The sequence below is a fragment of the Gopherus flavomarginatus genome, chromosome 3 (assembly GCF_025201925.1).
Source record: "Gopherus flavomarginatus isolate rGopFla2 chromosome 3, rGopFla2.mat.asm, whole genome shotgun sequence".
NCBI lineage: Eukaryota > Metazoa > Chordata > Testudines > Testudinidae > Gopherus > Gopherus flavomarginatus.
In genome coordinates, this window is record NC_066619.1 from 5,436,015 (window position 1) to 5,462,598 (window position 26,584).

Here is a 26,584-nt window from a genome sequence, read left to right on the forward strand (position 1 = left end):
TAATATTTCCCAGTGGAGGGAAATTATTGCCACAATGTTACTGAGCGCCAACATTAATTTTTGCTTGTTCTGATAAATCAGTCTGCAGCAGATTGTGATCACCCTTTGCTGCTGCATCCAACACCATCACATGTGGTGGTGGCAAGAATTTGAAGGCCTCAGTCTCTGCAGGAGTATCACTGGTTCACTTTTAAAGGACTACGCTGCTCTGGGCAATTTCTCAGCCAATGACAAAGCAATTTTTAAATAAAATAAAGATATGGGATCAACAGAGTCAGTGTGGAATAAAGGAAGCCGTCTAATGTACCCTTTAATAAAAGAGCATCAATGTCATATAGGCCTGGGGAAAAAACTCTAGTAGACACTGTGTTTCTTTACATGTTGTATCTATAAATAATACCACAGCCAAGACATTAAGCTTTGCAACTGGACCTTTTAAAGGCTGAAATATATACAAAGCTATTTTAATTGTTCTGTTTATTAACACACAAAAATGGTTCTGTGCAATTGGAATCATGATTATTATTTAGAACGTCACAGAGAGGCATGTTTATCTCTGGAACTCAAAGCTACCTAGTTTTTTCAATCCATCACCCATTCACAAAACTTAAAACTGATGGCTACATTTGTTATGATACCCAAAAGAAATAAGCAACTTCGTCCAAGTCAACAGGATAGTCTGTTAACAGAACTGGGGTCTTCTCAAACAGCTCCCCTTTGTAACTGCGCCATTTGCCGGCCGGGAGGTACACATCTCGCTCTTGCTTGCCCAGCTCCAGGACAGGGGCCACCATGAGGGTATCCCCAATGAGGAACTGGGAGTCAATCTTGTGAGCGAATTCATCCCTGGGAGAAATCCACCAGATGGGCCGTATGATAGGGTCTCCCGTGTCAGTGACCTTTCCAGCCAGCTCCAACAGCAGAGGGGCAACCAGGGACTCATGCAGCTCTGTGAACTTCTGTGCAATCTCAATCACTTCCTTGTCATAGAGCCAGGGGGGTATGGAGAACTGCATGGAGGGCATGAAGGCTGAAAGCTCCAGCCAGCGGATGTACAGCTCCTGGTCTGGGATTGCAACAGCACCTTCTGTCTTGTTCGGCAGAAAGTTTCCTCCAATCATGTCAGGTAGTATGAAAGGGTATCCCAGCATGCTAATGGTGAGCACGGTAGGGATCAGGGACTTGAGGCCAAGTTCATATCCCCAAACCGAGTCGCGGTCGATGATACGGAAGAAGCACGAGATGTTTTGAGACTGGTAGCCGACCCTGACTTCAGCGAGCTCGTAGAATGGAATGGCCATTTCCGTGTACCGTCTGGACCAGACGCTGGGATCCGACAAGGGCCTGAAGGTGCTGAACTGCTTTGGAAGGTAGCTCACCTCACCAGCATCAAATTTAAAGGATGCAACGTTGTACTTGGATCGCAGTTGTTTCAGGTGGCTCTGAAACCACTCCCTGGCTGTGGGATTGGTAAAATCCAATATGGCGCCAATGCCGTTCCACCACTTCACCATCGCGGGGAGTTTCCCTGTCAGCTCCTTGATAAAGAGCTGCCGCTCTATCCCCACTCCAAAATTGGAAGAATTGTAGTTTATAAAGGGATGCGTCCACAGGGTAACTTTAAATCCCTCTTTTTTCAGCGTTTTGAACATTTTGGTCACATTAGGGAACTTTACCGGATCAAAGTCGAAATCGCCATAAGTTTGTGTGTAGGTGTCGTCGATTTCAATATGGCTGCAATTAAACCGGTACTTTTTAATCTTTTCTGCAAAATGCAACAGCTTATCCTGGTCAATATCTTTTTTGTACAGAGCCCATGTAGACCAGATGGGGTACCGGAAGGCGTTTTCTGCTGGGATCTTAGAAGGCTTGTTAAAGTACCTGCGTACCATGTATTTGTGAATGGAGGTCACATCTGAGCCGATGCAGACATGGTAGCTCAGCTCCGGGAAAGGCTGCTGCCCAAGGGGAGGTTTGTAGGGAGAATCCTTATACCTGGCTTGAAAGAAGAGCGACCGTTCACTGGCGTTAAACCCCAGGTGGAAGGGCACCGAGTCGTTAATCTTTATAGCCGCCGCTTTCGAGGACAGCCAGTACCTTTCCAAGATGCCTCCAAAGCTGCCCCTGAAGGAATACACATCGCTCGTCACAAATGGCATGGGCTCCTGGTACCCTGGGAGTCTGATTGGCCAGTGCTGGATGCTCATTTCACAGCCCCCGTACCAGTGAGCGTCCTCCCAAAACATGGTGTGCTCGACCACCGTGTCCACCACAAACTCCTCCCAGCGGACACGGTAGCACATCACCGTGTCCTTGGGCTTGACTGTCTGAATGAAGAAATTCAGCTTCCCTCTGTCCGACCTGGTGCAGGTTAAAATATCCCCTTCTTTCGAGCAGGACTCCAGGTCGAGGGTGCCCGACTGGAAGGCCAGTCTGAAGACCACCTCCCCATTGTTGTTTTTGATGATGAACCCATCCTTCCTCAGGTCCATCAATTCCGTCTTTAGCTGCTCCGCCTTCCTGAGAGACGCCGTGTAGTAGCACCAAGCCACCACCGCCGCAATGAACAAGATCAGCCCGACGATGACTGCACCGATCATTGGCTTCAGCTCCTTGGATGGCTTTGGCTTCCCCGGGGTGAAGCTGTCAGGTATGTGTGTTCCCATGGCATTCCCCTTTTCAGAGTGCCTGTTCTTTCTTAAACGATGAAAGGGCTGATTTTCCATGAGCCCCTGAAGCCAAACCGTGTGCCCAGGAGCTTTGTTTCTTACTGTGTTGTTCTCCTCTGGCTCATCAAGGAGAAATACGAACAGGAGAATCAGTCAGTCGTGGTATCCCCTCCAAACCCATTCAGTCCTGCGGCACTGATCCCTGACACAGCACGGGGGTGAAACGTTACAATCATCAACTAAATGAATCCAGCTAATGGACCAAATCATCCCTGTTGTAGCTCCGGTGAAGACTCCCTGTCCGTGCTGCTTTCACTTGCAGCTCTGCTCCAGTCTGGTACATTCCGTTCCCTGGCAGCTGAGCGAGGGTTATTATAATACCACTCTCTCAGCCGTGGGTATGCCAAGGTTCCCGTGAGCTCTTGGCTGCAATGTGGCTCAGCTCACCCAGGCTGGGAGGAGGGGAGGAGACAAAGCTAGGGGGCCGGGGAGAAGCAGACAGGGCTCTATGGAGAAACATGGGTAGGTAGCAGAGACTGCAGGCTGGCAGCTCCACAATGATCTCGGGCTTCTTGTCTTTTGGTCAAGTAGATTCCTGGGTGTATTTTCCCCACCCTGCTGTAGTAAATGTGAGCATGCTGGCAGCTGGGCATCCACTTCCCTGGACCAGTTACAAAGAAGTGATGCATCATTTCTGAGGGGACCTGGTAATCACAGCCGCCCAATGGCATTGAAGTTAATTGTCTGTCTGCACATTGCTCCCTGAGTGCCATTAAGCTGCTAAAATAGGAAGGAGCAAGGTCCCGCAAGAGAGCTATTTATAGCCTCATTGTGTAGGCCCTGATTCAGCAAAGCACTTAAGCAGGTTGGTTGTGGGACACAAACAGGTCAGGTCCATCCGTCTGAGGGTTCGCCGAGGGCAGATTCACTTTGCTGATTGGCTGAATTGTAGGTGACGCCAGAACATTCATCCACATATGGTTCTATCAGCACCAGCGAGCATCTCCTTCTCCGTCTGTGCTGGAGGCAGGGCTCCACTCCTCCACACTAGCACAACTCCACTAGCTGCAGGGAAGTGGCTCTCACTTTACACCAGGGTAAGTGAGAAAAGGTTCAGTCTCACAGGGGTAGAGGGGAGTGTGCGTCCCATTGTCAGCAGAAAGAGAGTTTAACAGAAACCTTGAAGGAGAGCAGTGTGGGAGGGAAGATTTCTGGGGAAAGAGTACTTGGGTATTTAGCTGGGATTGCCATAATAGAAGGAACGTGTTCATCATAGAAATGTCGGGCTGGAAGGGCCCCTGAGAGGTCATCTAGGCCTGCCCCCTGCACTGAGACAGGACCAAGTAAACCTAAACCAGTGGTTCTCGATCTTTTTGGGCTCAGGACCCATTTGTAAATGTTTATGGCCTTTCACAATCCAGTAACTAGTCTGGCGGTGGAGGGTCTTGGGTGGTTTGGGTCGGATCCTGTCTCCCGCAGGGGTTGGATCCTGCACGGCACTCACCCCACAGTGAGTGGCGGCTCCTGCAGCTTCTGTGCTGTGGGGCTGGCTGGGCTTGGCTCTCCACTCCGGGCATTGCAACCTCCAGGGCTGCAGTGCCCCTCAGGTTTGGGTACACATGCCCTGACTGGACCACATTTTGTGAGTGGAGTTGTGACCTGGCTAACGGGGATGCACGGCCACTCACTCAAATTTGGCCTACCGAGACTCCCGTCGTCATGACACCTAGGGTAAACCTGAGTAGCGCTGGGACCCCAGAGGTTGCAGTGCCTGGAGCAGAGGGGCGAGCCCAGCCACTCCCATGAGACAGGAGCCACGGGAGCTGCCATGTAACCCTTTGAACCATTCTGGATACCCAATTTTGGGTCCCGATCCACGGGTTGAGAAACCCTGGCCTAGACCAACCCTGACAGGGTTTTGTCCAACCAGTTCTTAAAAACCTCCAATGCCGGAGATTCCACAACCTCCCTTGGAAGCCTGATCCAGAGTTTAGCTATCCTTAGAGTTGGAAAGATTTCCTAATATGGACCCTACATCTCCCTTGCTGCAGATTAAGCCCATTCCTTTTTTTCCTGCCTTCAGTGGACACGGAGAACAATTGATCTCTTTATAACAGCCCTCAACATATTTGAAGACTGTGAGGTCTTCTCTCACTGTTCTTTCTCAAGACTAAACGTGATTCCCAAGCCCAGATGTCTACACCATAATTAAACAGACCCTTAGCTTGAGCCTGCAAGCTCAAGTCAACTGGGGCGGGCCAGCAGCGGGGGTCTAATTGCAGTGTAGACCAGGGGGTAGGCAACCTATGGCACGCGTGCCAAAGGCGGCACACGAGCTGATTTTCAGTGGCATTCACGTGCCCAGGTCCTGGCCACCAGTCCAGGGGACTCTGCATTTTAAGTTAATTTTAAATGAAGCTTCTTACACATTTTTTAAAAACCTTATTTACTTTACATACAACAATAGTTTAGTTATATATTATAGACTTATAGAAAGAGACCTTCTAAAAATGTTAAAATGTATTACTGGCATGCGGAACCTTAAATTAGAGTGAATAACTGAAGACTCGGCACAGCACGTCTGAAAGGTTGCCGACCCCTGGTGTAGACATACTCAGTGAGGCACAGAGAAGGGAAGGGACTTAGCAAAGGACACCCGGCTGGTCACTGCAGTGCAGGTTGGATAGGAATAGACCCCAGGTTTCCTAAATCCCAGTCCAGCACTCTGACCATCAACCCACACCCTTATTTTGCTCTGGTGGAATTCTCTCAGTCAGGTGAGAGGATCTGTGAAAACAGTGGGAGTTAGGAACCTAAACACCTTTGAGGATCTGAGCCTGAGTGGTTAACTTTCACTAATCTGTGTAAAAACAAATGAGTTTTAGAAATCAGATCTATCTATCGGTTTTTAAATGTTTTGTCAAATTTCTCAATAAAGGAACAAAACAAAACAAGGCTTCCAACAAGACCTATCAGCACAGTTTGTGAAGGTCTGGTTAAGATGCAAGTCCTCAGAAACATCTTGTGGGTGACAGTGGGAAAAGACTCATAGACTCATAGACTCCAGGACTGGAAGGGACCTCGAGAGGTCATCGAGTCCAGTCCCCTGCCCTCATGGCAGGACCAAATATTGTCTAGACCATCCCTAATAGCCATTTATCTAACCTACTCTTAAATATCTCCAGAGATGGAGATTCCACAACTTCCCTAGGCAATCTATTCCAGTGTTTAACTACCCTGACAGTTAGGAACTTTTTCCTAATGTCCAATCTAAATCTCCCTTGCTGCAGTTTAAGCCCATTGCTTCTTGTTCTATCATTGGAGGCTAAGGTGAACAAGTTTTTTCCCTCCTCCTGATGACACCCTTTTAGATACCTGAAAACTGCTATCATGTCCCCTCTCAGTCTTCTCTTTTCCAAACTAAACAAACCCAATTCCTTCAGCCTTCCTTCATAGGTCATGTTCTCAAGACCTTTAATCATTCTTGTTGCTCTTCTCTGGACCCTCTCCAATTTTTCCACATCTTTCTTGAAATGCGGTGCCCAGAACTGGACACAATACTCCAGCTGAGGCCTGACCAGTGCAGAGTAAAGCGGAAGAATGACTTCTTGTGTCTTGTTTACAACACACCTGTTAATGCATCCCAGAATCATGTTTGCTTTTTTTGCAACAGTATCACACTGTTGACTCATATTAAGCTTGTGGTCTACTATGACCCCTAGATCTCTTTCTGCCATACTCCTTCCTAGACAGTCTCTTCCCATTCTGTATGTGTGAAACTGATTGTTCCTTCCTAAGTGGAGCACTTTGCATTTATCTTTATTGAACTTCAGCCTGTTTACCTCAGACCATTTCTCCAATTTGTCCAGATCATTTTGAATTTTGACCCTGTCCTCCAAAGCAGTTGCAATCCCTCCCAGTTTGGTATCATCCGCAAACTTAATAAGCGTACTTTCTATGCCAACGTCTAAATCGTTGATGAAGATATTGAAGAGAACCGGTCCCAAAACAGACCCCTGCGGAACCCCACTTGTTATACCTTTCCAGCAGGATTGGGAGCCATTAACAACTACTCTCTGAGTACGGTTATCCAGCCAGTTATGCACCCACCTTATAGTAGCCCCATCTAAATTGTACTTTCCTAGCTTGACCATCTTAGCTACGCAACAAGTGTCTCAAAGTGTTTTTCCATTGTTCTTACTGACATCAGCAGCTCAGCAGAGTAATACTAAGATTCTTGAAGGTCCATTAAAAATGCCATAAATCAGTCATTTCAATAGCCATCAGAACGGCTTCCAAGCGACCTAAATGATCTGCTGTGGCTTTAATAAGATCTCAGCAAAGAAAAGATATGTTGGCTGATCTTTGTACAGCCTTGGCTTTGCTGCCCTGAGGCCTGAAATGAAAAAAGATCAGCACTGGGAAAAAAATAATTTCTTCTGTCTAACTGACGTGGCCCTGGAGGTAGCTGGAAATGGTGAGTGAGTGAGTTGTATTCCAGTAGCATCCAAGAGCTCTAGTCATAGTCCAGCACCCCCATTGTTCTCGGTGCTCAGGGTGACCAGATGTCCCAATTTTATAGGGACAGTCCCAATTTTGGGGTCTTTTTCTTATATGGGCTCCTATTACCCCTCACCCCTTGTCCTGATTTTTCACATTTGCTGTCTGGTCACCCTGTTGGTGCTGCACAAATACAAGTAACAAAAGAGGCCCTGCTCCAAAGAGTTTACAGGCTATGCATTTTCTATACGTTGAAAGTAATAAACAAGAGAAAATGGAGAGCAGGAAATAAACCCACAGGCTCAGGAGTTTTAGCACCAATCAGAGCAAGTGGGGGACAGCGTGCCTGGGCCTGGACAATAGGAAAGACAAAACCCATCAACACTCCTCCCCTTCCAACTTCCTTGAGACTAGTGCTTCTGTTTTGCTGTTGAAAAAATTCCAAAACTGGAAATTTTTATGAAAATGTTTTGGATTTTTTTCCCCAGAAAAGTTTCTATTTTTTCCCCCACTGAAACAGGAAAACTAAACAAAAAAATAGTTTTTTTATTTTTTATTTTTTCAGTTCATCTTTTTTTTAAAAAAGCACTTTCCCCCCGTTTTTGGTGGCAAAGTGGAAAAGGGGTGAGAAATGGGAGGCAGAAAGGAAAAAGGGGCAAAATGAAAAAATTTTTAAACTAGTTTTCAATAAAACTTTGAGTGAAAACTTGTCCTCCTTTCAAAACCTGCGGAACAAACAAATGTTTCACAATTTTCAATTATATTTTTTCCCTTCCACTTTTCAATCATCTCTTCTCACACCCCAGCCTTACGGTGCCCTCCCTCCTGGTGGGGGCAAGGGGCAAGGCACAGCCTCCTTGGGGCAGCAGGCCCCATTCTCCCTGGGGCACAATGTCACAGAAGCGCCTGCCACATATGGCTCCACACTGCCCCCTGCAGTTCTCAGTAGCACAATTTAGTCATCAAGGCGATGGTGGGAGCTGTAGCGGGAGAGGTTCTCGAACCAGCAGCAGGATCTCTTGGAAAAGGAGGAAGGTGGAAGGCAAGAGGGAGAAGCGGGCAGGGGAGTAGAGAAAAAGAGACAGTGTGCCTGATTTGCCAGGTGCAACTTCATTGATATGAACGGAGTCACTGGTTCTCCTGATTTTGCATGAGAAATGTCTGTGCTGCGAGTCTGCCTAGCGCCATCCTCCACCCTCAAACCTGAGTTCTCCTGATGGGCTTTTGTTCTTTAGGACTGGCATTGGAAAAAGCAGCCTCAGCCCAGGGAGTTTGCAATTTGCCCTATTTCTGTGTCCTTGAAGCCTTCTGAAAGGCTTTCTATGCCAGCAGGGAAAGGGGCGGGGGGAGTGGGGCGGCTGCTGGAAAGCTCTGCTGGGGACAGAAAATGGGTCCATCCCTCCTCCACCCTGACAGCACCAACTATGGCATGTGACAGCCCTGACGATCTCCCCGCAGCAGCTGTGTCCATCTGTCAGCGGGGTTCCGGACGCCAGCGCTCTCCGAGCTGCTGCTGTCCTGGTGTCATGGGTGGGACATCTCGGTTGGCTGGCAGATTTTTGCAGCAGCTGCCGGAATCCATCATCCAGTTCCAGGGCAGTAGAGGTAGGAGGGTGAAGGGGAGAAGGAGAGATGCTGAAGCTGGCGAGTTGGTCTCATCCATGCCGAAGGGGCGAGTGCTTCAGGGGCTCTGCATAAAGGTGATGGGGGTTGGGGCAATGAAGCGCAGAGCACAGACTTGGTACCTTTCAAACCAACAGGCTGGGACAGCAGCAGCGTCAGTACCAACTATGCATGCACCCTTCCATTCAGAATCCCAAAGGGCCTTACAAACCTTAACCAGTTAAAGAATGGTGATGGTGAGAGGCCACTGGTTCCAGTCCGACCCCGGCTAGCCATGACCAAACAGGCAGTTGCTCTGATGGCTACTTGGCGCAAGTGAAATACGTTTGGTGGGTTGTAGTCTGCCTTCCAGTTGGGAGGTATCCAAAGCAACAAACTTCTGGGATCACAGGCCGGCCTGGATCTTTCAGGCTTCTTCATAACCAGATTAGGTACCGAGTGCTGACTGGATAGATGGAAACATTCCACTAGGAGGTGCTATAGATGGCTATAAGAAAACTGTTGGACTCTATAACAATTAATTTGCCATTTATTAAAACAGCTAGTAATCATGTGTTAGCCATTTATCAACTAGTGCTAGATGGAACCTTAATATAAAGTATGGCCGAAAGCATATATACTTTTCCACAGCGGTCTGGCATATCGGGTAGCTATGGCTGGCACGTAACTTCATGTTACAGGATTTATTATTGAAGGGATTTGGAAGCATGTTTCTTCACCAGTCTCTTTCCTGTGTGTATCGCTGACAGGATAAAATAGGTATCGGCGATCACCATGGATAGAGGGAAATGCCAAGTTTATCACAAGGGATGCTTCCACGCTACAAAGATCACGTGCATCACCTGAACAAGAGATATATCATAGGGTGGATACAGATGGTGCAGTGACATTCTCAAGGACTCTCTATGATCTATAAGGATGGAGAATAAGGATGCCTGCTTCTCTGTCAATAACAATATGTAGCACTTATGGAGAGCTCTGCCATTTCAAAGCAGTGTGTGAGCATTAACTAACCATTCCCTGCAGTGTCGCCATGCAGCTACTGAGTAGCAGGGTTGTCTTTAAAGGAGCTGTTCCTTTCCTACCAGAACACTGTGAAATCTCTTGTTCCTCTCAGACTTCTCTAAGAAAACTCAGTGCTGGAGACATGTGCCTGATCAACAGCATTAGAGATTCATACCTATGACTGTCCGGAACAGGGATAAATGGGCAGTGGCAGTGCACACTTCCACTACCTCCCTACCAATGTGCTTCACTGCTGCCTTGCAGTGATTGCTGCTATACCCAGAGGGGAAATGGGAATTCAGGCTCCCTGGACCATGCCGTCCTTGGCCTCTCTGCCCAGACTCTCAGCCAGGTGCAAATGGCCATTTGTGATGTGGATACTTAGACTGAAACCATTATTTGCTGTAATGAGCCGTAAAACCAGTGTCCCTGTTGAGTCTGTGGTTTTTAGTGTCCAGCAGAGTTATGAATTGAAATTCCCGGGCTCATCTTTTGAAGTTGTTGTGCAGGTTTCCTGTGAGGACGAGGACTGAGAGGTCAGCTATGGAGTGATCGCTTTGTGAAAAGTGTTCGCCCATGGCTGATGTGTGGTTGTTTTTGATCATTGTATTGGGTGAATTCATTTGAGAGCTTAGCAATTGTCTGGTTTCATCTACATTTAGTGCCCAGTATGAGGTACACCACATGTTGTGACAGGCCCATCTGGGATCCCTGGATCTTGAAAGGCATGTGGTGGTGATATTGATCATTGGAGCAGCAGAGATATGTCTCTGGGGTTTGCATCTGTTGTTCCAGCAGGATCTGCTGATGCTTTGAGTTGGTGTGTCCTGCAAACAAAGTCAGCAAATACAGAGAAAATCCCAGAACCTAGGATTCTTGTGGCAGCCCTTACAAACATCCATCCATAAGGCTAGGGTGACCAGACAGCAAATGTGAAAAATCAGGACGGGGGTGGGAGGTAATAGAAGCCTATATAAGAAAAAGACCCAAAAATCGGGACTGTCCTGATAAAATTGGGACATCGGGTCGCCCTGCATAAGGCCATAGCCTGCTCTGGACATCGGTAAGCATCTCACAACAGTAGGCAGCAAAGAGTCCTGTGGCACCTTATAGACTAACAGACGTTTTGGAGCATGAGCTTTCGTGGCTGAATACCCACTTCATCGGATGCATGTAGTGGAAATCTCCAGGGGCAGGTATATATATGCAAGCAAGAAGCAGGCTAGAGATCACGAGGTTAGTTCAATCAGGGAGGATGAGGCCCTCTTCTAGCAGCTGAGGTGTGAAAACCAAGGGAGGAGCAACTGGTTTTGTAGTTGGCAAGCCATTCACTGTCTTTGTTTAATCCTGAGCTGATGGTGTCAAATTTGCAGATGAACTGAAGCTCAGCAGTTTCTCTTTGAAGTCTGGTCCTGAAGTTTTTTTGCTGCAGGATGGCCACCTTAAGATCTGCTATGATGTGGCCAGGGAGGTTGAAGTGTTCTCCTACAGGTTTTTGTATATTGCCATTCCTAATATCTGATTTGTGTCCATTTATCCTTTTCCGTAGAGACTGTCCTGTTTGGCCGATGTACATAGCAGAGGGGCATTGCTGGCATATGATGGCGTATATTACATTGGTGGAGGTGCAGGTGAATGAACCGGTGATGGTGTGGCTGATCTGGTTAGGTCCATTAAAAATGCCATAAATCAGTCATTTCAATAGCCATCAGAACGGCTTCGCTGGTGTAGATATGTGGGCAGAGTTGGCATCGAGGTTTGTTGCATGGATTGGTTCCTGGGTTAGAGTTTCTATGGTGCAGTGTGCAGTTACTGGTGAGAATATGCTTCAGGTTGGCAGGTTGTCAGTGGGCGAGGACTGGCCTGCCACCCAAGGCCTGTGAAAGTGTGGGATCATTGTCTAGGATGGGTTGTAGATTCCTGATGATGCATTGGAGGGGTTTTAGCTGGGGACTGTATGTGATGGCCAGTGGAGTCCTGTTGGTTTCTTTCTTGGGTTTGTCTTGCAGTAGAAGGCTTCTGGGTACATATCTGGCTCTGTTGATCTGTTTCCTTATTTCCTCGTGCGGGTATTGTAGTTTTGAGAATGCTTGGTGGAGATTTTGTAGGTGTTGGTCTCTGTCTGAGGGGTTAGAGCAGATGCGGTTGTACCTCAGTGCTTGGCTGTAGACAATGGATTGTGTGATGTGCCCGGGATGGAAACTGGAGGCATGAAGGTAGGCATAGCGGTTGGTAGGTTTTCGGTACAGGATGTTGTTAATGTGACCATCGCTTATTTGCACAGTGGTGTCTAGGAAGTGGACCTCCCGTGTAGATTGGTCCAGGCTGAGGTTGATGGTGGTGTGGAAGCTGTTGAAATCGTGGTGGAATTTTTCCAGAGTCTCCTTCCCATGGGTCCAGATGATGAAGATGTCATCAATGTAGCATAGGTAGAGAAGGGGTGTAAGTGGACGAGAGCTGAGGAAGCGTTGTTCCAGGTCAGCCATAAAAATGTTGGCATATTGTGGGGCCATGCAGGTGCCCATAGCGGTGCCACTGATCTGGAGATATATATTGTCATCAAATTTGAAATAGTTGTGTGTGAGGATAAAGGCACAGAGCTCAGCAGCCAGTTGTGCTGTGGCATCATCAGGGATACTGTTCCTGACAGCTTGTATTCCATCTGTGTGTGGGATGTTCGTGTAGAGAGCCTCTACATCCATGGTGGCTAGGATGGTGTTTTCTGGAAGGTCACCAATGCATTGTAGTTTCCTCAGGAAATCAATGGTGTCACGGAGATAGCTGGGAGTGCTGGTGGCATAGGGTCTGAGTAGAGAGTCCACATATCCAGACAGTCCTTCAGTGAGAGTGCCAATGCCCGAGATGATGAGGCGTCCAGGATTTCCGGGTTTGTGGATCTCAGGTAGTAGATAGAATAACCCTGGTCAGGGCTCTGAGGGTATGTTGATTTGTTCCAGTGTTAGTGTAGGGAGTGTCCTGAGTAGATGGTGCAGTTTCTTAGTGTATTCCTCAGTGGGATCTGAGGGAAGTGGCCTGTAGAATTTGGTATTGGAGAGTTGTCTGGCGGCCTCCTTTTGGTAGTCAGACCTGTTCATGATGACAACAGCACCTCCTTTATCAGCCTCTTTGATGATAATGTCAGGGTGGTTTCTGAGGCTGTGGGTGGCATTGCGTTCTGCACGACTTAGGTTATGAGGCAAGCAATGTTGTTTTTCCACAATTTCTGCCTATGCACGTCAGTGGAAGCATTCTATGTATAGGTCCAGACTGTCATTTCGACCCTCAAGAGGAGTCCATGTGGAGTTTTTCTTCTTGTGCTGTTGGTGGGAGGGTACCTGTGTATCAGGGCACTGTTCAGTGTTGTCCTGAAAGTATTCTTTGAGTAGAAGATAGCGAAAGTAGGCTTCCAGATCGCCGCAGAACTGTATCATGTTGGTGGGGGTGGCAGGGCAGAAAGAGAGTCCCCGAGATAGGACAGACTTTTCTTCTGGGCTGAGTGTGTAGTTAGATAGATTGACGATATGCTGGGTGGGTTAGGGGTACCACGGTTGTGGCCCCATGAGGCAGGTAGGAGTTTAGACAGCTTACAGTCCTTTTTCAGTAGGCAGTTTCACCTTGGATCGAGGGCACCACAATTAATGATTCTGCGCTGAAGCTGTCGAGGTTCCATTTTTGCCGTCTCTCTAACATTCAGTAGATGGCAGCACGAGGCAAGCATTTCCACTCTGAAGTGATTTGATTGAATACTCATGGCCTGGGAGATATTTCCTGGGGTGGTAGAGGCCAATGGATAGTTTTGTGTAATGGGCTACAGATAATGACTGGCTGAACAGACATGAAGGGAAATCTGGGGGGAAAATTCCAGGCACCATCTCACTTTGAATTGTGAATGTGGCTCGGTGTAGACAGAAGGATCCCACGACGTGATCTGATTGCAGGATCAGGGCCTGGGTTTGGCAATAATTAAGTGGCGAGGAGAGGGGAAATCAAGCAGTTCCAGTTCTCTAGAGATACCACATAAAAGAAACCAAACATCTCACTCCTAAAAGAATTGTTACCTGCCCACATGTGTAGCCAGCGCCACGCTAGCACCTGGACAGTCTGGATACCTCTTCAGCCATGCAAGCCAGTAATCAGCATTGAGGGAAACAAGACTGCACGGAATGGCTTATTCAAAAAACAATGTTCATCAGCGTGTGTGTCGGGACCCTGAAATCAGACGAGGAGATGGAGCAGGAGGAACACTGGGACTGGCTGGACCAGGAGACGGGGACAAGGAGCTAGTGGGGAATAGGTGTAGAGGGGAGGAGAGACAGAGCTGACCAAGATCCAGGGTATACGGGGAGAACTGGGAATGGCTGGGCAAAAGGACCTGGACAAGGAGCCAGGGATGGAGAGTAAGAGACTGAGATTGTACGAGGAGCCTGGAAAGAGAGACTGGGACTGGATGACAGAGGGGACAGTAGGAGAGAGACAGATCAACCGAGGATCTGGGAGGGGGAACTGGGACTGGCTGGGCAAGAAACCTGGGATTGGGTGTGGGGAGGGGGAGAGACTGCGACTCAGCGATCTGGGAGGGGGAGACTAGGACTCCTCACCCTATATACAGTGGTTATTGTTAGGCTTCCGAATGAGAGTGAACACATATGAGGAAAATAAGAAAAATAGCAGCTGTGTATTGAAAGCTAAATTCAACTGCACAAGCAAGCCGAACAGGATTGCCCTTGCTGAGTCCCTCATGCTCAGCACAACATCCCTCCAGGGTGCTGAAACCGACAGTCACAGGAGTACGGATACCTATGTTCCATCCTCAGCCCTGCCACTCATTCTCTGTGTTACCTTGGGCAAACCACTTAACCCCTCAGAGCCTCAATATTCCCATCTTTAAAAGGGGTTTTAAAATAACTGTTTCCTTTACAGGGGCGTTGCAAGGTACAATGAATAAAAAATGCTTTGAGAGCCTTGGCTGAAAGGTAGTACATCATCACAGACTCACAGAACAATAGCATTGGAAGAGACCTCAGGAGGTCATCTAGTCCAATCCCCTGCTCAAACCAAGACCAACACCAACTAAATCATCCCAACCAGGGCTTTGTCAAGCCAGGCCTTAAAAACCTCTACGAATGGCGATTCCACTGCCTCCCCAGGTAACCCATTCCAGTTCTTCATCACCCTCCTAGTGAAATAGATTTTCCTAATATCCAATCTAAACCTCCCCCACTGCAACTTGAGACCATTGCTTCTTGTTCTGTCATCTGCCACCACTGAGAACAGCCGAGCTCCATCCTCTTTGGAAACCCCCTTCATGTAGCTGAAGGCTGCTATCAAATCCCGCCCCCGCCCCTTCTCTTCTGCAGACTAAATAACCCCACTTCCCTCAGTATCTCCTTGTAAGTCATGTGGCCCAACCTCTAATCATTTTCATTGCCCTCCACTGGATTCTCTCCAATTTGTCCACATCCTTTCTGTACTGGGGGAACCAAAATGGCACGCAATACTCCAGATGTGGCCTCACCAGTGACAAATAGAGGGGAATAATCACTTCCCTCAATCTGCTGGCAATGCTCCTACTAATTCAGTCCAATATGCTGTTAGCCTTCTTGGCAACGAGGACACACTGCTGACTCATATCCAGCTTCTCTTCCACTGTAATCCCTAGGTCCCTTTCTGCAGAACTGCTGCTTAGCCAGTTGGTCCCCCGCCTGTAGCAGTGCATGGGATTCTTCCATCCTAAGTGCAGGGCTCTGCACTTGTCCTTGTTGTACCTCATCAGATTTCTTTTGGCCCAATCTTCTAATTTGTCTAGGTCATTCTGGACCCTATCCCTACCCTCCGGTGTATCTACCTCTGCCCCCCAGCTTAGGCTCTCTGAGACTGCACATTTAGTGGACCTCTATTATGTTCTGGCCTGTGAAGTGTCTGTAATAAATACATAATGGGCCAACGTCATCCTTCATGCAACTCCCTTGACTTCATAGATTGTTGCCATTGATGCTGTAACTCCAGTGAAGTCAGTGGAGACTGAGATTTAGCCCTAGGTTTTCTGCTTTCCAAGAGAGTTCAGTGCACTTGATCTTTTATAGCAGCTGCGAATAAGACCCGCAAAGGAATGTTAAAAGACTGGGTTTGTGCCCTTCCTTATGGTGGGTTACAAAGTGTTGCTGGCCCTTTAAAGGAGCTTGTAGTTCAGTCACAGCCAGGTCCTTGTACCCAGGACAGAGGCGTTCTGGGAAATTTCAGAGTAGCAGCTGTGTTAGTCTGTATCCACAAAAAGAACAGGAGTGCTTGTGGCACCTTAGAGACTAGCAAATTTATTTCAGCATGAGCTTTCGTGAGCTACAGCTCACTTCTTCGGATGCACAGAATGGAATACACAGACAGGAGACATTTATACATACAGAGAACATGAAAAGGTGGAAGTATGCATACCAACAGGAAAAGTCTAATCAATTGAGATGAGCTATTGTCAGCAGGGCAAAAAAACTTTAGAAGTGATAATTAAGATGAACCATAGAAGGTGTGAGGAGAACGTAACATAGGGAAATAGATTCAATTGGTGTAATGACCCAGCCATTCCTAGTCTCTGTTAAGGCGTTGTAGGTGTTTATCTCTGTCTGAGGGATTGAAGCAAATACAGTTGTATCTTAGAGCTTGGCTGTAGACAATGGATCGTGTGGTGTGTCCTGGATGGAAGCTGGAGGCATGTAGGTAAGTATATCTGTCAGTGGGTTTCCAGTATAGGGTGGTGTTTATGTGACCATCGCTTATTAGCACAGTAGTGTCTAGGAAATGGACCGCTTGTGTGGCTTGATCTAGGCCGAGGTTGATGGTGGGATGGAAATTGTTAAAATCACGGTAGAATTCCTCGAGGGCTTCTTTTTCATGAGTCCAGATGATGAAGAGGTCATCAATGTAGCGCAAGCAGAGTAGGGGCGTTAGGGAACGAGAGCTAAGGAAGCGTTGTTCTAAGTCAGCCATAAAGATGTTGGCATACATTGTCTACAGCCAAGCTCTAAGATACAACCGTATTTGCTCCAATCCCTCAGACAGAGATAAACACCTACAAGATCTCTATTAAGCATTCTTAAAACTACAATACCCACCTGCTGAAGTAAAAAAACAGATTGACAGAGCCAGAAGAGTACCCAGAAGCCACCTACTACAGGACAGGCCCAAAAAAGAAAATAACAGAACGCCACTAGCCGTCACCTACAGCCCCCAACTAAAACCTCTCCAGCGCATCATCAAAGATCTACAACCTATCCTTAAAGATGATCCCTCACTCTCATAGATCCTGGGAGACAGGCCACTCCTCGCTTATAGACAGCCTCCCAACCTGAAACAAATACTCACCAGCAGCCGCACACCATACAACATAAACACTAACCCAGGAACTTATCCTTGCAACAAAGCCCGATGCCAGCTCTGTCCACATATCAATTCAAGTGACACCATCATAGGACCTAATCACATCAGCCACGCCATCAGGGGTTCGTTCACCTGCACATCTACCAACGTGATATATGCCATCATGTGCCAGCAATGCCCCTTTGCCATGTACATTTGCCAGACCGGACAGTCTCTTCGCAAAAGAATAAATGGACACAAATCTAACATCAGGAATCATAACATTCAAAAACCAGTGGGAGAACACTTCAACCTCTCTAACCACTCAGTGACAGACTTGAAGGTGGCAGTTTTGCAACAAAAAAACTTCAAAAACAGACTCCAAAGAGAGACTGCTGAACTCGAATTAATATGCAAATTAGACACGATTAACTCAGGCCTTAACAGAGACTGGGAATGGCTGGGTCATTACACTAATTGAATCTATTTCCCTATGTTACGTTCTCCTCACACCTTCTATGGGTCATCTGAATTATCACTTCTTAAGTTTTTTCCCCTGCTGACGATAGCTCATCTCAATTGATTAGACTCTTCCTGTTGGTATGCATACTTCCACCTTTTCATGTTCTCTGTATGTATAAATATCTCCTGTCTGTGTGTTCCATTCTATGCATCCGAAGAAGTGAGCTGTAGCTCACGAAAGCTCATGCTGAAATAAATTTGTTAGTCTCTAAGGTGCCACAAGTACTCCCATTCTGGGAAATGTAGTTTAGCGGGACTGATGGGCGGGGCAGACCGTGGACTTGCTTCTATTGTCCCTTTAGTTTGGTGGTGGACTTTTAACAAGGCATTCCTCTGTGATCCCATTCCCGTCGGCACTTGACTGGGATAAATAATCCATTCTGGTGATACTAACTCCCATGATCCCATGGGTAAGCAGGATTGCCAAGAACCTTTGTCCTTGATCACTAGGTTACATTTGATTCCCAAGTAAGATGCACAGGAAAAATTGCATAGCATGCAGTAGCAACCTGCATGGAACTTGAAGGGAGGAGAGGAGTGAGTGAGACACTGTTGCCAGGATTAATGCCCCAAACATTGGAACAGCAGATAAAGGAGTGTGATCAATACTGTGACTCCAGACAAAATGAGACTGTAGAGAAACACTTTGGGTTTTTTTACCTAAACCCAAGAAGCAGGACAGGGAGTAGATACTCATGTTACAGAGCTGAGAACTCTGGCATCCACATATAACTTTGGTGCTACTAAAGATTCCCTAATTAAAAACAAGATCATTTGTGAGACATATGATTCCAGCTGACAGCAAAGAGCTGTTTTTCTCAACCGTCTAACCCCTAGACTAGAGAAATGTCTCCAGATAGCAAGGGCAGCTGAACTGTCCAGAGAATAGGGTGACCAGATGTCCCAATTTTATAGGGACAGTCCCGATTTGTGGGTCTTTTTCTTATATAGGCTCCTAACACCTCCCACCCCCGTCCCAATTTTTCACACTTGCTGTCTGGTCACCCTACCAGGGAAAGGATGAAAACAATCAGAGCAGCTAGTGCAGAACAGGTAGACAGGCCCAAAGTAAAGGAACCCAGGAAGCAGGACTGAGACAGAGCAGGGAGCGGGGAACCCCAGGTGCAAACCCCATCAGACAGTTCATACAGAGGGCACTCTCTCCTAGGGCTCACTCTAAGGGTATGTCTACACTATGAAATTAAATCAATTTTATAAAAGTCAATTTTTAGAAATCTATTTTATACAGTTGATTGTGTATGTCCCCACTAAGCGCATTAAGTCAGCGGAGTGCGTCCTCACTACCGTGGCTAGCATCGACTGACGGAGCGGTGCACTGTGGGTAGCTATCCCACAGTTCCCAGTCTCCGCCGCCCATTGGAATTCTGAGTTAAGCCTGATGCCTGATGTGGCAAAAACATTGTTGCGGGTGGTTTTGGGTACGTCATCAGTCCCCCCTCCCTCCGTGAAAGCAACATGTTAGTCTGGATCTGTAAAAGCAGCAAAGAATCCTGTGGCACCTTATAGACTAACCGAAGTTTTGGAGCATGAGCTTTCGTGGGTGAATACCCACTTCGTCAGATGCATCTGGCAATCGTTTTGCACCTTTTTTCCTGGGTCACCCATGCAGATGCCATACCATGGCAAGCAGGGAGCCCGCTCAGCTCACCGTCACGCACTTTAAAAGCTCGTGGGCGCTGTTTGCTGACTAGGTCAGACCTCAGTGCAACTAACATTCCCATTGTTATTGCTGCTTGCTGTGTACTCCATAATATTTGAGAGTAAGGAGGAGATGTTTATGGTGGGGTAGGAGGTTGAAGCAAACACCTGGCATCCAATTTTGAGCAGCCAGACACCAGGGCGATTAGAAGAGCACAGCAGGGCGCGCTGCGCATCAGAGAGGCTTTGAAAACCAGTTTCATGACTGGCCAGGCTACGGTGTGACAGTTGTGTGTGTTTCTCCTTGATGCAAACCTGCTCCCTTTGTTGATTTTAATTCCCTGTAGGCCAATCACCCTCCCCTCTTCAAAATAAAGTAACTATTGTTTCGAAACCATGCATTCTTTCTTTATTATTTAAAAAAAAATGAGATTATGGACAAGGCAGCCCGGGTGAGGTGGGAGAGGAGGGAAGGACAAGGCCACATTGCTTATTTTAGCCACACCAAAAATCAAACTGTTTGAATGACAGCCTTCTGTTGCTTGGGCCATCCTCTGGAATGGAGTGGCTGGGTGCCCAGAGCCTCCCCACCCCCACATTCTTGGGCATCTGGGTGAGGAGGCTATGGAACAAGAGGAGGAGGGTAGGCGGTTATACGGTGGATGCAGTGGGGGTCTGTGCACTTGCTGGCTTTCCTCAGCATCGCGTCCTGCCTCCGCTCTTCGCACTCACTTAATTCTTTCCTGGCCTCTGCCACTGAATGCCTCCATGCATTAAGCTGTGCCCTATCAGTGCAGGAGGACTGCATGACCTCGGAAAACATGTCATCGTGAGTGTGTTTTTTTCCCCTTCTAATCTGCGATAACCTCAGGGACGGAGATGATAGGGGGAGCGTAGAAACATTCTACATTCTTATGATTCTGTGGGGGGACTGCATGGTCACCTGTGCTGCTGAGTTCTCCACGCTGACTAAACAGGAAATTAAATTCAAAAGTTCCCAGAGCTTTTCCTGTGTATCTGGCTAGTGCATCAGAGTTCAAAGTGCTGTCCAGAGCGGTCACATTGGAACACTCTGGGATAGCTCCCAGAGGCCAGTACTGTTGATTTGCGTCCGCACTACCCCAAATTTGACCCAGCAAGGTCGATTTTAGCTCTAATCCCCTCATCGGGGGGAGGAGTACAGAAGTCGATTTTAAGAGCCTTTTAAGTCAATGGAACGCGGGTGGTTGTGTGGACGCATTCATTTTAAAAGGGACCTAACGTGGCTAAATTCAACCTAACCCCGTAGTGTAGATCAGGCCTAAGAGTGGGAGAATTGTGGATTCCACCACAAGAGAGGTAAAGGCACAAGGCCTGTCACCTGAGAGCGTGCACTCAGAGATGAGACATAGGTGCAGATAGCCCTACAGCCTGAGGGTATGTCTACACTATGAAATTAGGTTGATTTAATAGAAGTTGATTTTTTAAGAAATGGATTTAATACAGTCGATTGTGTGTGTCCCCACTTAAGACCATTAAGTTGGCGGAGTGCATCCACAATACCACGACTAGCATCGACTTTCAGAGAGTTGCACTGTGGGTATCTAGCCCACAATTCTCGCAGTCTCCGCAGCCCATTGGAATTCTGAGTTGTGCTCCCAGTGCCTGATGGGCATAGGCGTGCACAGCACATTTCATTAGGGTGTGCACCCAGGGAATTTTATTTATTCTTTTTTAAAGGCGAACATCATAAAGGTTGGGGTGCGGGAAGGAGTGCGGTGTGCAGGAAGGGGCTCAGGGCAAGGCATTGGGGAAGAGAAGGGGTGTAGGGCATATGAGGGGGCTCAGGGAAGGGGGTTGGGGTGCAGGAGGGGTCCGGGGTGCAGGCAGGGGGCTTAGGGCAGGGAGTTGGGGTGCAGGAGGGGTGTGGCAGAGGACTCAGGACAGGGAGTTGGGGTGCAGGAGGGGTACAAGGTGCCGGCAGGGGGCTCAAGCCAGGGGGTTAGGGTGCAGGAGGGGTGCGAGGTGCAGGTAGGTGGCTCAGGGTAGGGAGTTGGAGTGGCGGGGTGCAGGAGGGATTTGGGCTCCAGCCCGGCACTGCTTACCTGCAGTGGCGCGCTCCCTGCCTGCCTGCCCTGGCCCCAAGCCGCCCTGCTCACCATGTCCCTGCACCACCCCTGCCTGCCCTTGCCACGCCTCCAGGTACACCCCCCCCGAAGCTCCCATTGGCCACATTTCCCTGTTGGCAGCCAATGGGAGCTGCAGGGGGCGGTGCCTGGAGCAACGCACGGAACCCTCTGTCATGCCCTGCCCCGGGGGCCCAGGGTCCTGGTGCCGCATGCTGGCCGCTTCTGAGAATGGTGCTGGGCCTATGCTGATGGGGCAAAAACATTGTTGTGGGTAGTCCTGGGTATATGTCATCAGGCCCCCGTCCCTCCCTCCCTCCGTAAAAGCAATGGCTAAAAATCGTTTCTCACTTTTTTTTCTGGGTTACCACGGTAAGCATGGAGCCCGTTCAGCTCACTGTCACTGTACGTCTTCTAGGTGCTGCTAGTAGACGCAGTACTGCAGTGCTACACAGCAGCATCCCCTTGCCTCTGCAAGTTAGCAAAGATGGTTAGCAGCCGTATTGTACCGTCTGCTGCTGTCTCCTGGTTCCTCCTGGCCAGCCTCGGTGAGGTTGGTCGGAGGTGCCTGGGCAGACATGGGTGCTCCTGGCCGGCCTCGGTGAGGTTGGTCGGGGGCGCATGGACATAAATGGGAGTGACTCCAGGTCATTCCCTTCTTTAAGTTTCATCTAATGGAGATTCAGTCCTGCCTGGAATATCAGGCAAGCCTACCAAAGAACCAGGGAGGCAAATGGCCGCTTTGTGTCAGAGCCCCAGACATGCCGCTTCTATGATGAGCTGCATGCCATTCTAGGGGGTGCCCCTACAACTACCCCACCCCTGTGCTTCCCTCCTCCCCCACCCGTCCCGCGTTACCTTGGCAGTTATCCTCCCATTTGTGTGATGAATTAATAAAGAATGCATGAATTTGAAACAACAATGACTTAATTGCATCTGCAAGCGGAGATCCAAAGCGGGAGGAGAGGGCGGTTGGCTTACAAGGAAGTAGAGTGAACCAAGGGGGCGGGTTTTCATCAAGGAGAAACAAACAGAACTTTCACACCGTAGCCTGGCCAGTCATGAAACTGGTTTTCAAAGCTTCTCTGATGCGCAGGGCACTCTTCTCACCGCCCTGGTGTCTGGCTGCGCTTAATCATTTAGCCTTTTAGAACGGAGTTTGGATAGCACAGATTCATCTCCCCGTACAGTGATCAGATCCAGTACCTCCTTTTCAGTCCATGCCGGAGCTCTTTTGTGATTCTGGGACTCTATGGTCACCTGTGCTGATGAGCTCTGCATGGCCACCTGTGCTGATCAGCTCGCCATGCTGGACAAACAGGAAACGAAATTCAAACGTTTGTGGGGCTTTTCCTGTCTACCTGGCCAGTGCATCTGTGTTGAGAGTGCTGTCCAGAGCGTTCACAATGGAACACTCTGGGGTAGCTCCCAGAGGCTAATACCATCAAATTGCATCCACATTACCCCAAATTCAACCAAGCAGGGTTGATTTCAGCGCTAATCCCCTTGTCGGGGAGAAGTACAGAAATCGATTTGAAGAGCCCTTTAAGTCGACAAAAATGGCTTCAGCATGTGGAGGGGTGCAGGGTTAAATCAATCTAATACTGCTAAATTCGACCTAAACTCGTAGTGTAGACCAGGGCTGAGACTAGGCACTTGGTGGCCCCCGATCTAAAGCAGTATTATGGCCTTTGTCGTGTGTATTGTCCCATAGCCCCAGCTGAGAATGGCCCCAGCAGTAGGGGGAAAGGGGCAGATATACTTGTATAGCCCTGTGAAAGGCTGGGAGCATCTGTCTAGCTCAGTGGCTCTCAACCTCTTTTCATTTGCCTTTGCATTTTGCTAAAATATTTGAATGGCAATGTGGGACCCCCTTTGGAAATCGTAGATCTCGTCTGCATACCCCCAGGTCGAAAACCACTGTTCTACAGTAATAACAACCTTTCACGCACCCCTTAGACACAATCAGATCCCACAGACCACAGGTTGGACACCACTGGTCTAGCTAAAGTACTTATATCCCAAAACCCATCCCGTTACCATCGCATCTGAACACCTCACAATCTTTAATGCATTTATCCTCACAGCTCCAACCCTTTGAGGCAGGGAAGTGATGCTACTTGCTTTTACAGATGGGAAACGGAGGCACCAAAAAACTGACTTCCCCAAGGTGACCCAAAACAGCTGTGGCAGAGAAAGATTTAAACTCAGATCTGTGGCTAGTCCCCTAATCACTGAACCAGACTTCCCCTGAATGAGCCCGTAGTAAGAGGAGGCCCTGAAACATAAACCCTTGGTATCAGAGGCCTGGTATGAGGCCTGAGGCCTGAACTAAAGTAAGGGTTACGACTTTGCTAACATAAAGCAAAGCTAAGCTGTGAGCCAGAGGCAGGCCCTGCTCACAAAAATTGGCAAGAAGGCTGCTAATTGGATGTATACACATATCTAAAGGGTATCGAGCACTAATAGGATAAACATGGACCAGGATAGCACCAGAACAGGCCAGTACAAACACATTCCACAGAGATAATGCAGAATAGTTGACCCATCCTAAAAGACAGGCTCAAAAGGATACCATGATGGATAGACTTGTTTGTCCAAACCAACGTGTACCAGGAGCGAGGCAGCACTCCAACACGCAGAGGGGTTGCACCGCAATATGTCAGGAGTGATGTGTAATTTGTTTCTACCTGTGTATAAGAATGCACACCTGAGGAGCTGTCTTTGTGCAACCTGGGGGGCAGTGGAGTGTCCCGCCACTGACTGAGTTGTGTCCATTGTCAGGGAGCACATATGTACTAGGAGAACTGTAGACATCTGATCTGGGGAGCTGGACACTGTGCTTCGTTTGACAATGAACCTGGCCCAGGTGCCTTCGTATCTTATTAGAGTCTGTGGTCACTGGGGGTTCTCTCGGGGTCTGCTGTGTCAGTGATCTGCGCAGAGCCAGGGCAGTACCCAGAGGGAACGAGCACCCAGCCGACTGTTAACAACATTGGATAGAGCAGAGCACTACACTGGTGGCATCTGACAACATTGATGACCCCGACCGCTGATCTGGTGGGTAAGTGAGCTGTCCACAGTAGGAATCGCAATCTAACATGACAGAAAACCACGAGCTAAGGAACCCCCTTATCCCCTCCCTGCAAATCCCCACAGAGTTTAAAATATATAGTGGGGAATAAACATGTAATGTAATTTGTAAGGCTAGGACAGAGACTGTAGCTTTAAAATGTAAAATATTGCAAACTATAACCATGGCTGTTAAATGGTTAAAACGGCATGCCACAAAATTGGCAGGGCAAATAACAATAACAAAGAAAGAGTTAAAAGAATCAAAAGAAGCTATACAACCCTGGATGTAAGGTGGCAAGCAGCCCAGAGACAATCAATCAGCACAGGAATAGAATAAAACATTGGAAACAGCTGCAAGGAACCTTCAAAAAATTCATGTAAAAATGCATCCTTTTTCGTAGGGCCTGTCCAGCTTGGCCGATGTACATAGCAGAGGGGCATTGCTGGCACATGATGGCATATATCACACTGGTGGATGTGCAGGTGAATGAACCAGGGATGTCGTGGCTGATCTGGTTAGGCCCTGTGATGGTGTCGCTGGTATAGATATGTGGGCAGGGTTGGCATCGAGGTTTGTTGCATGTAACTCTATCTCAGGAACTAATCCATGCAACAAACCGCGATGCAAACTCACAGAAGCTGACAAGAAGAGGGCTGCTAGAAATACGTATTAATCACTAATAAAATGAACACGGGCCAGGACGGCACCAGAACAGCTGAGTACAAACACATCCTGCACATCCCACACAGATAAAGAACAGGTAGACCTAGCCTAAGGACAGTATGATAGATAGCCAATATGAAAGAACAATATGATGGATAAACAGTATGATGGATGGATAGTTTGTTCAAACCAACCTGTGTCAAGAGAAAGGCAACCCCCTAATAGAGGGGCTGTACCTCAGTACATTCAATGATGCGTAACCTGTTTGTACCTGTGTATAAAAATACATCCCTAAGTGGACGTCTTTGTCCGGCCTAGGGGGCAGTGGAAAGTCCCTCCACTGACTGAACTGTGTCCATTGCCGGGGGCACAAACTCGTAGTATGTCCTGTAGAGTCTATAGGAAACTATTACTGTGCTTCGTTTGCCAATCAGCCTGGCCCGAGTGCCTTCGTACCTTATCAGAGTCTGTGTCCTTGGGGGTTCTCTCGGGGTCTGCTGTGTCAGAGATCTGCGCAAAGCCGGGGCAACACACAGAGGGAACAAACACGCAGCCAACTGATATCAACATTGAACAGAGCAGAACTCTACACCAGTAGCGTCTGACGACAACATATATACCCATATACACTACAAATATATACACCATATCCATATTATTCATATATATTAATTATTTGGGAGTGCCTCTAAGGTTCAATCATAATACTACATTCATTCCTCAGTCATGGTCCTGGACCTAACATTCCCAAGCCCACTATAAGGGACTACAATCAATTAGAAAATAAAATCTGTCCATCAGTCATATGAGGGAATGTGCAGACTAAAGACAGATGGGGCATGAGTGTATGGATGGTAAAATAAAGTAACCACATAACAGTCTTTAGCCCACTGGGTTATCTTTAGTCCATGCATTATGCTTTTCCAGGACGATGGTTAAACATCCTCCCCATAAAAAGACAAAAAGTGGGGGAATGTAGTAAGATGAGGTCCTGAAACATAAACCCTTGGAATCAGAGGCCCAGTATGAGGCCTGAGGCCTGAGGCCTGAACCAAAGTAATGGTCAAGACTTTGCTAACATAAAGCAAGGTTAAGCTGTGAGCCAGAGGCAGGCCCTGCTCACAAAAATTGGCAAGGCAGCTGCTAATTGGACGTATACGCATATCTACAGGGTATTGAGCACTAATAGGATAAACATGGACCAGGATGGCACCAGAACAGACCGATACAAACACATTCCACAGAGATAATGCGGAACAGGCTGACCCATCTGTGATGTTATTGATATAAACTGGGACCATATAGAACATGGTTTGCAACCAAGGTCCTGTAGTGGCACCAAATCTTATGTAAAGGGGGTCATATAGGGTGTCTAAGACCAGGTTATGAGTTGCTGGTTATGATTATGCTATCTA

The 26,584-nt window shown here is 47.9% G+C and overlaps 1 protein-coding gene across 1 annotated transcript; it reads right to left on the reverse strand.

Moving 5' to 3' along the window:
• Window positions 1–450: 450 nt before the first annotated feature.
• On the reverse strand, window positions 451–2,990 carry LOC127046492 (myogenesis-regulating glycosidase-like). The gene has a single exon (XM_050943579.1). It carries the CDS (start codon window positions 2,724–2,726, stop codon window positions 630–632), a length of 2,097 nt encoding a protein of 698 aa, XP_050799536.1. The 5' UTR covers window positions 2,727–2,990; the 3' UTR covers window positions 451–629.
• Window positions 2,991–26,584: the final 23,594 nt, after the last annotated feature.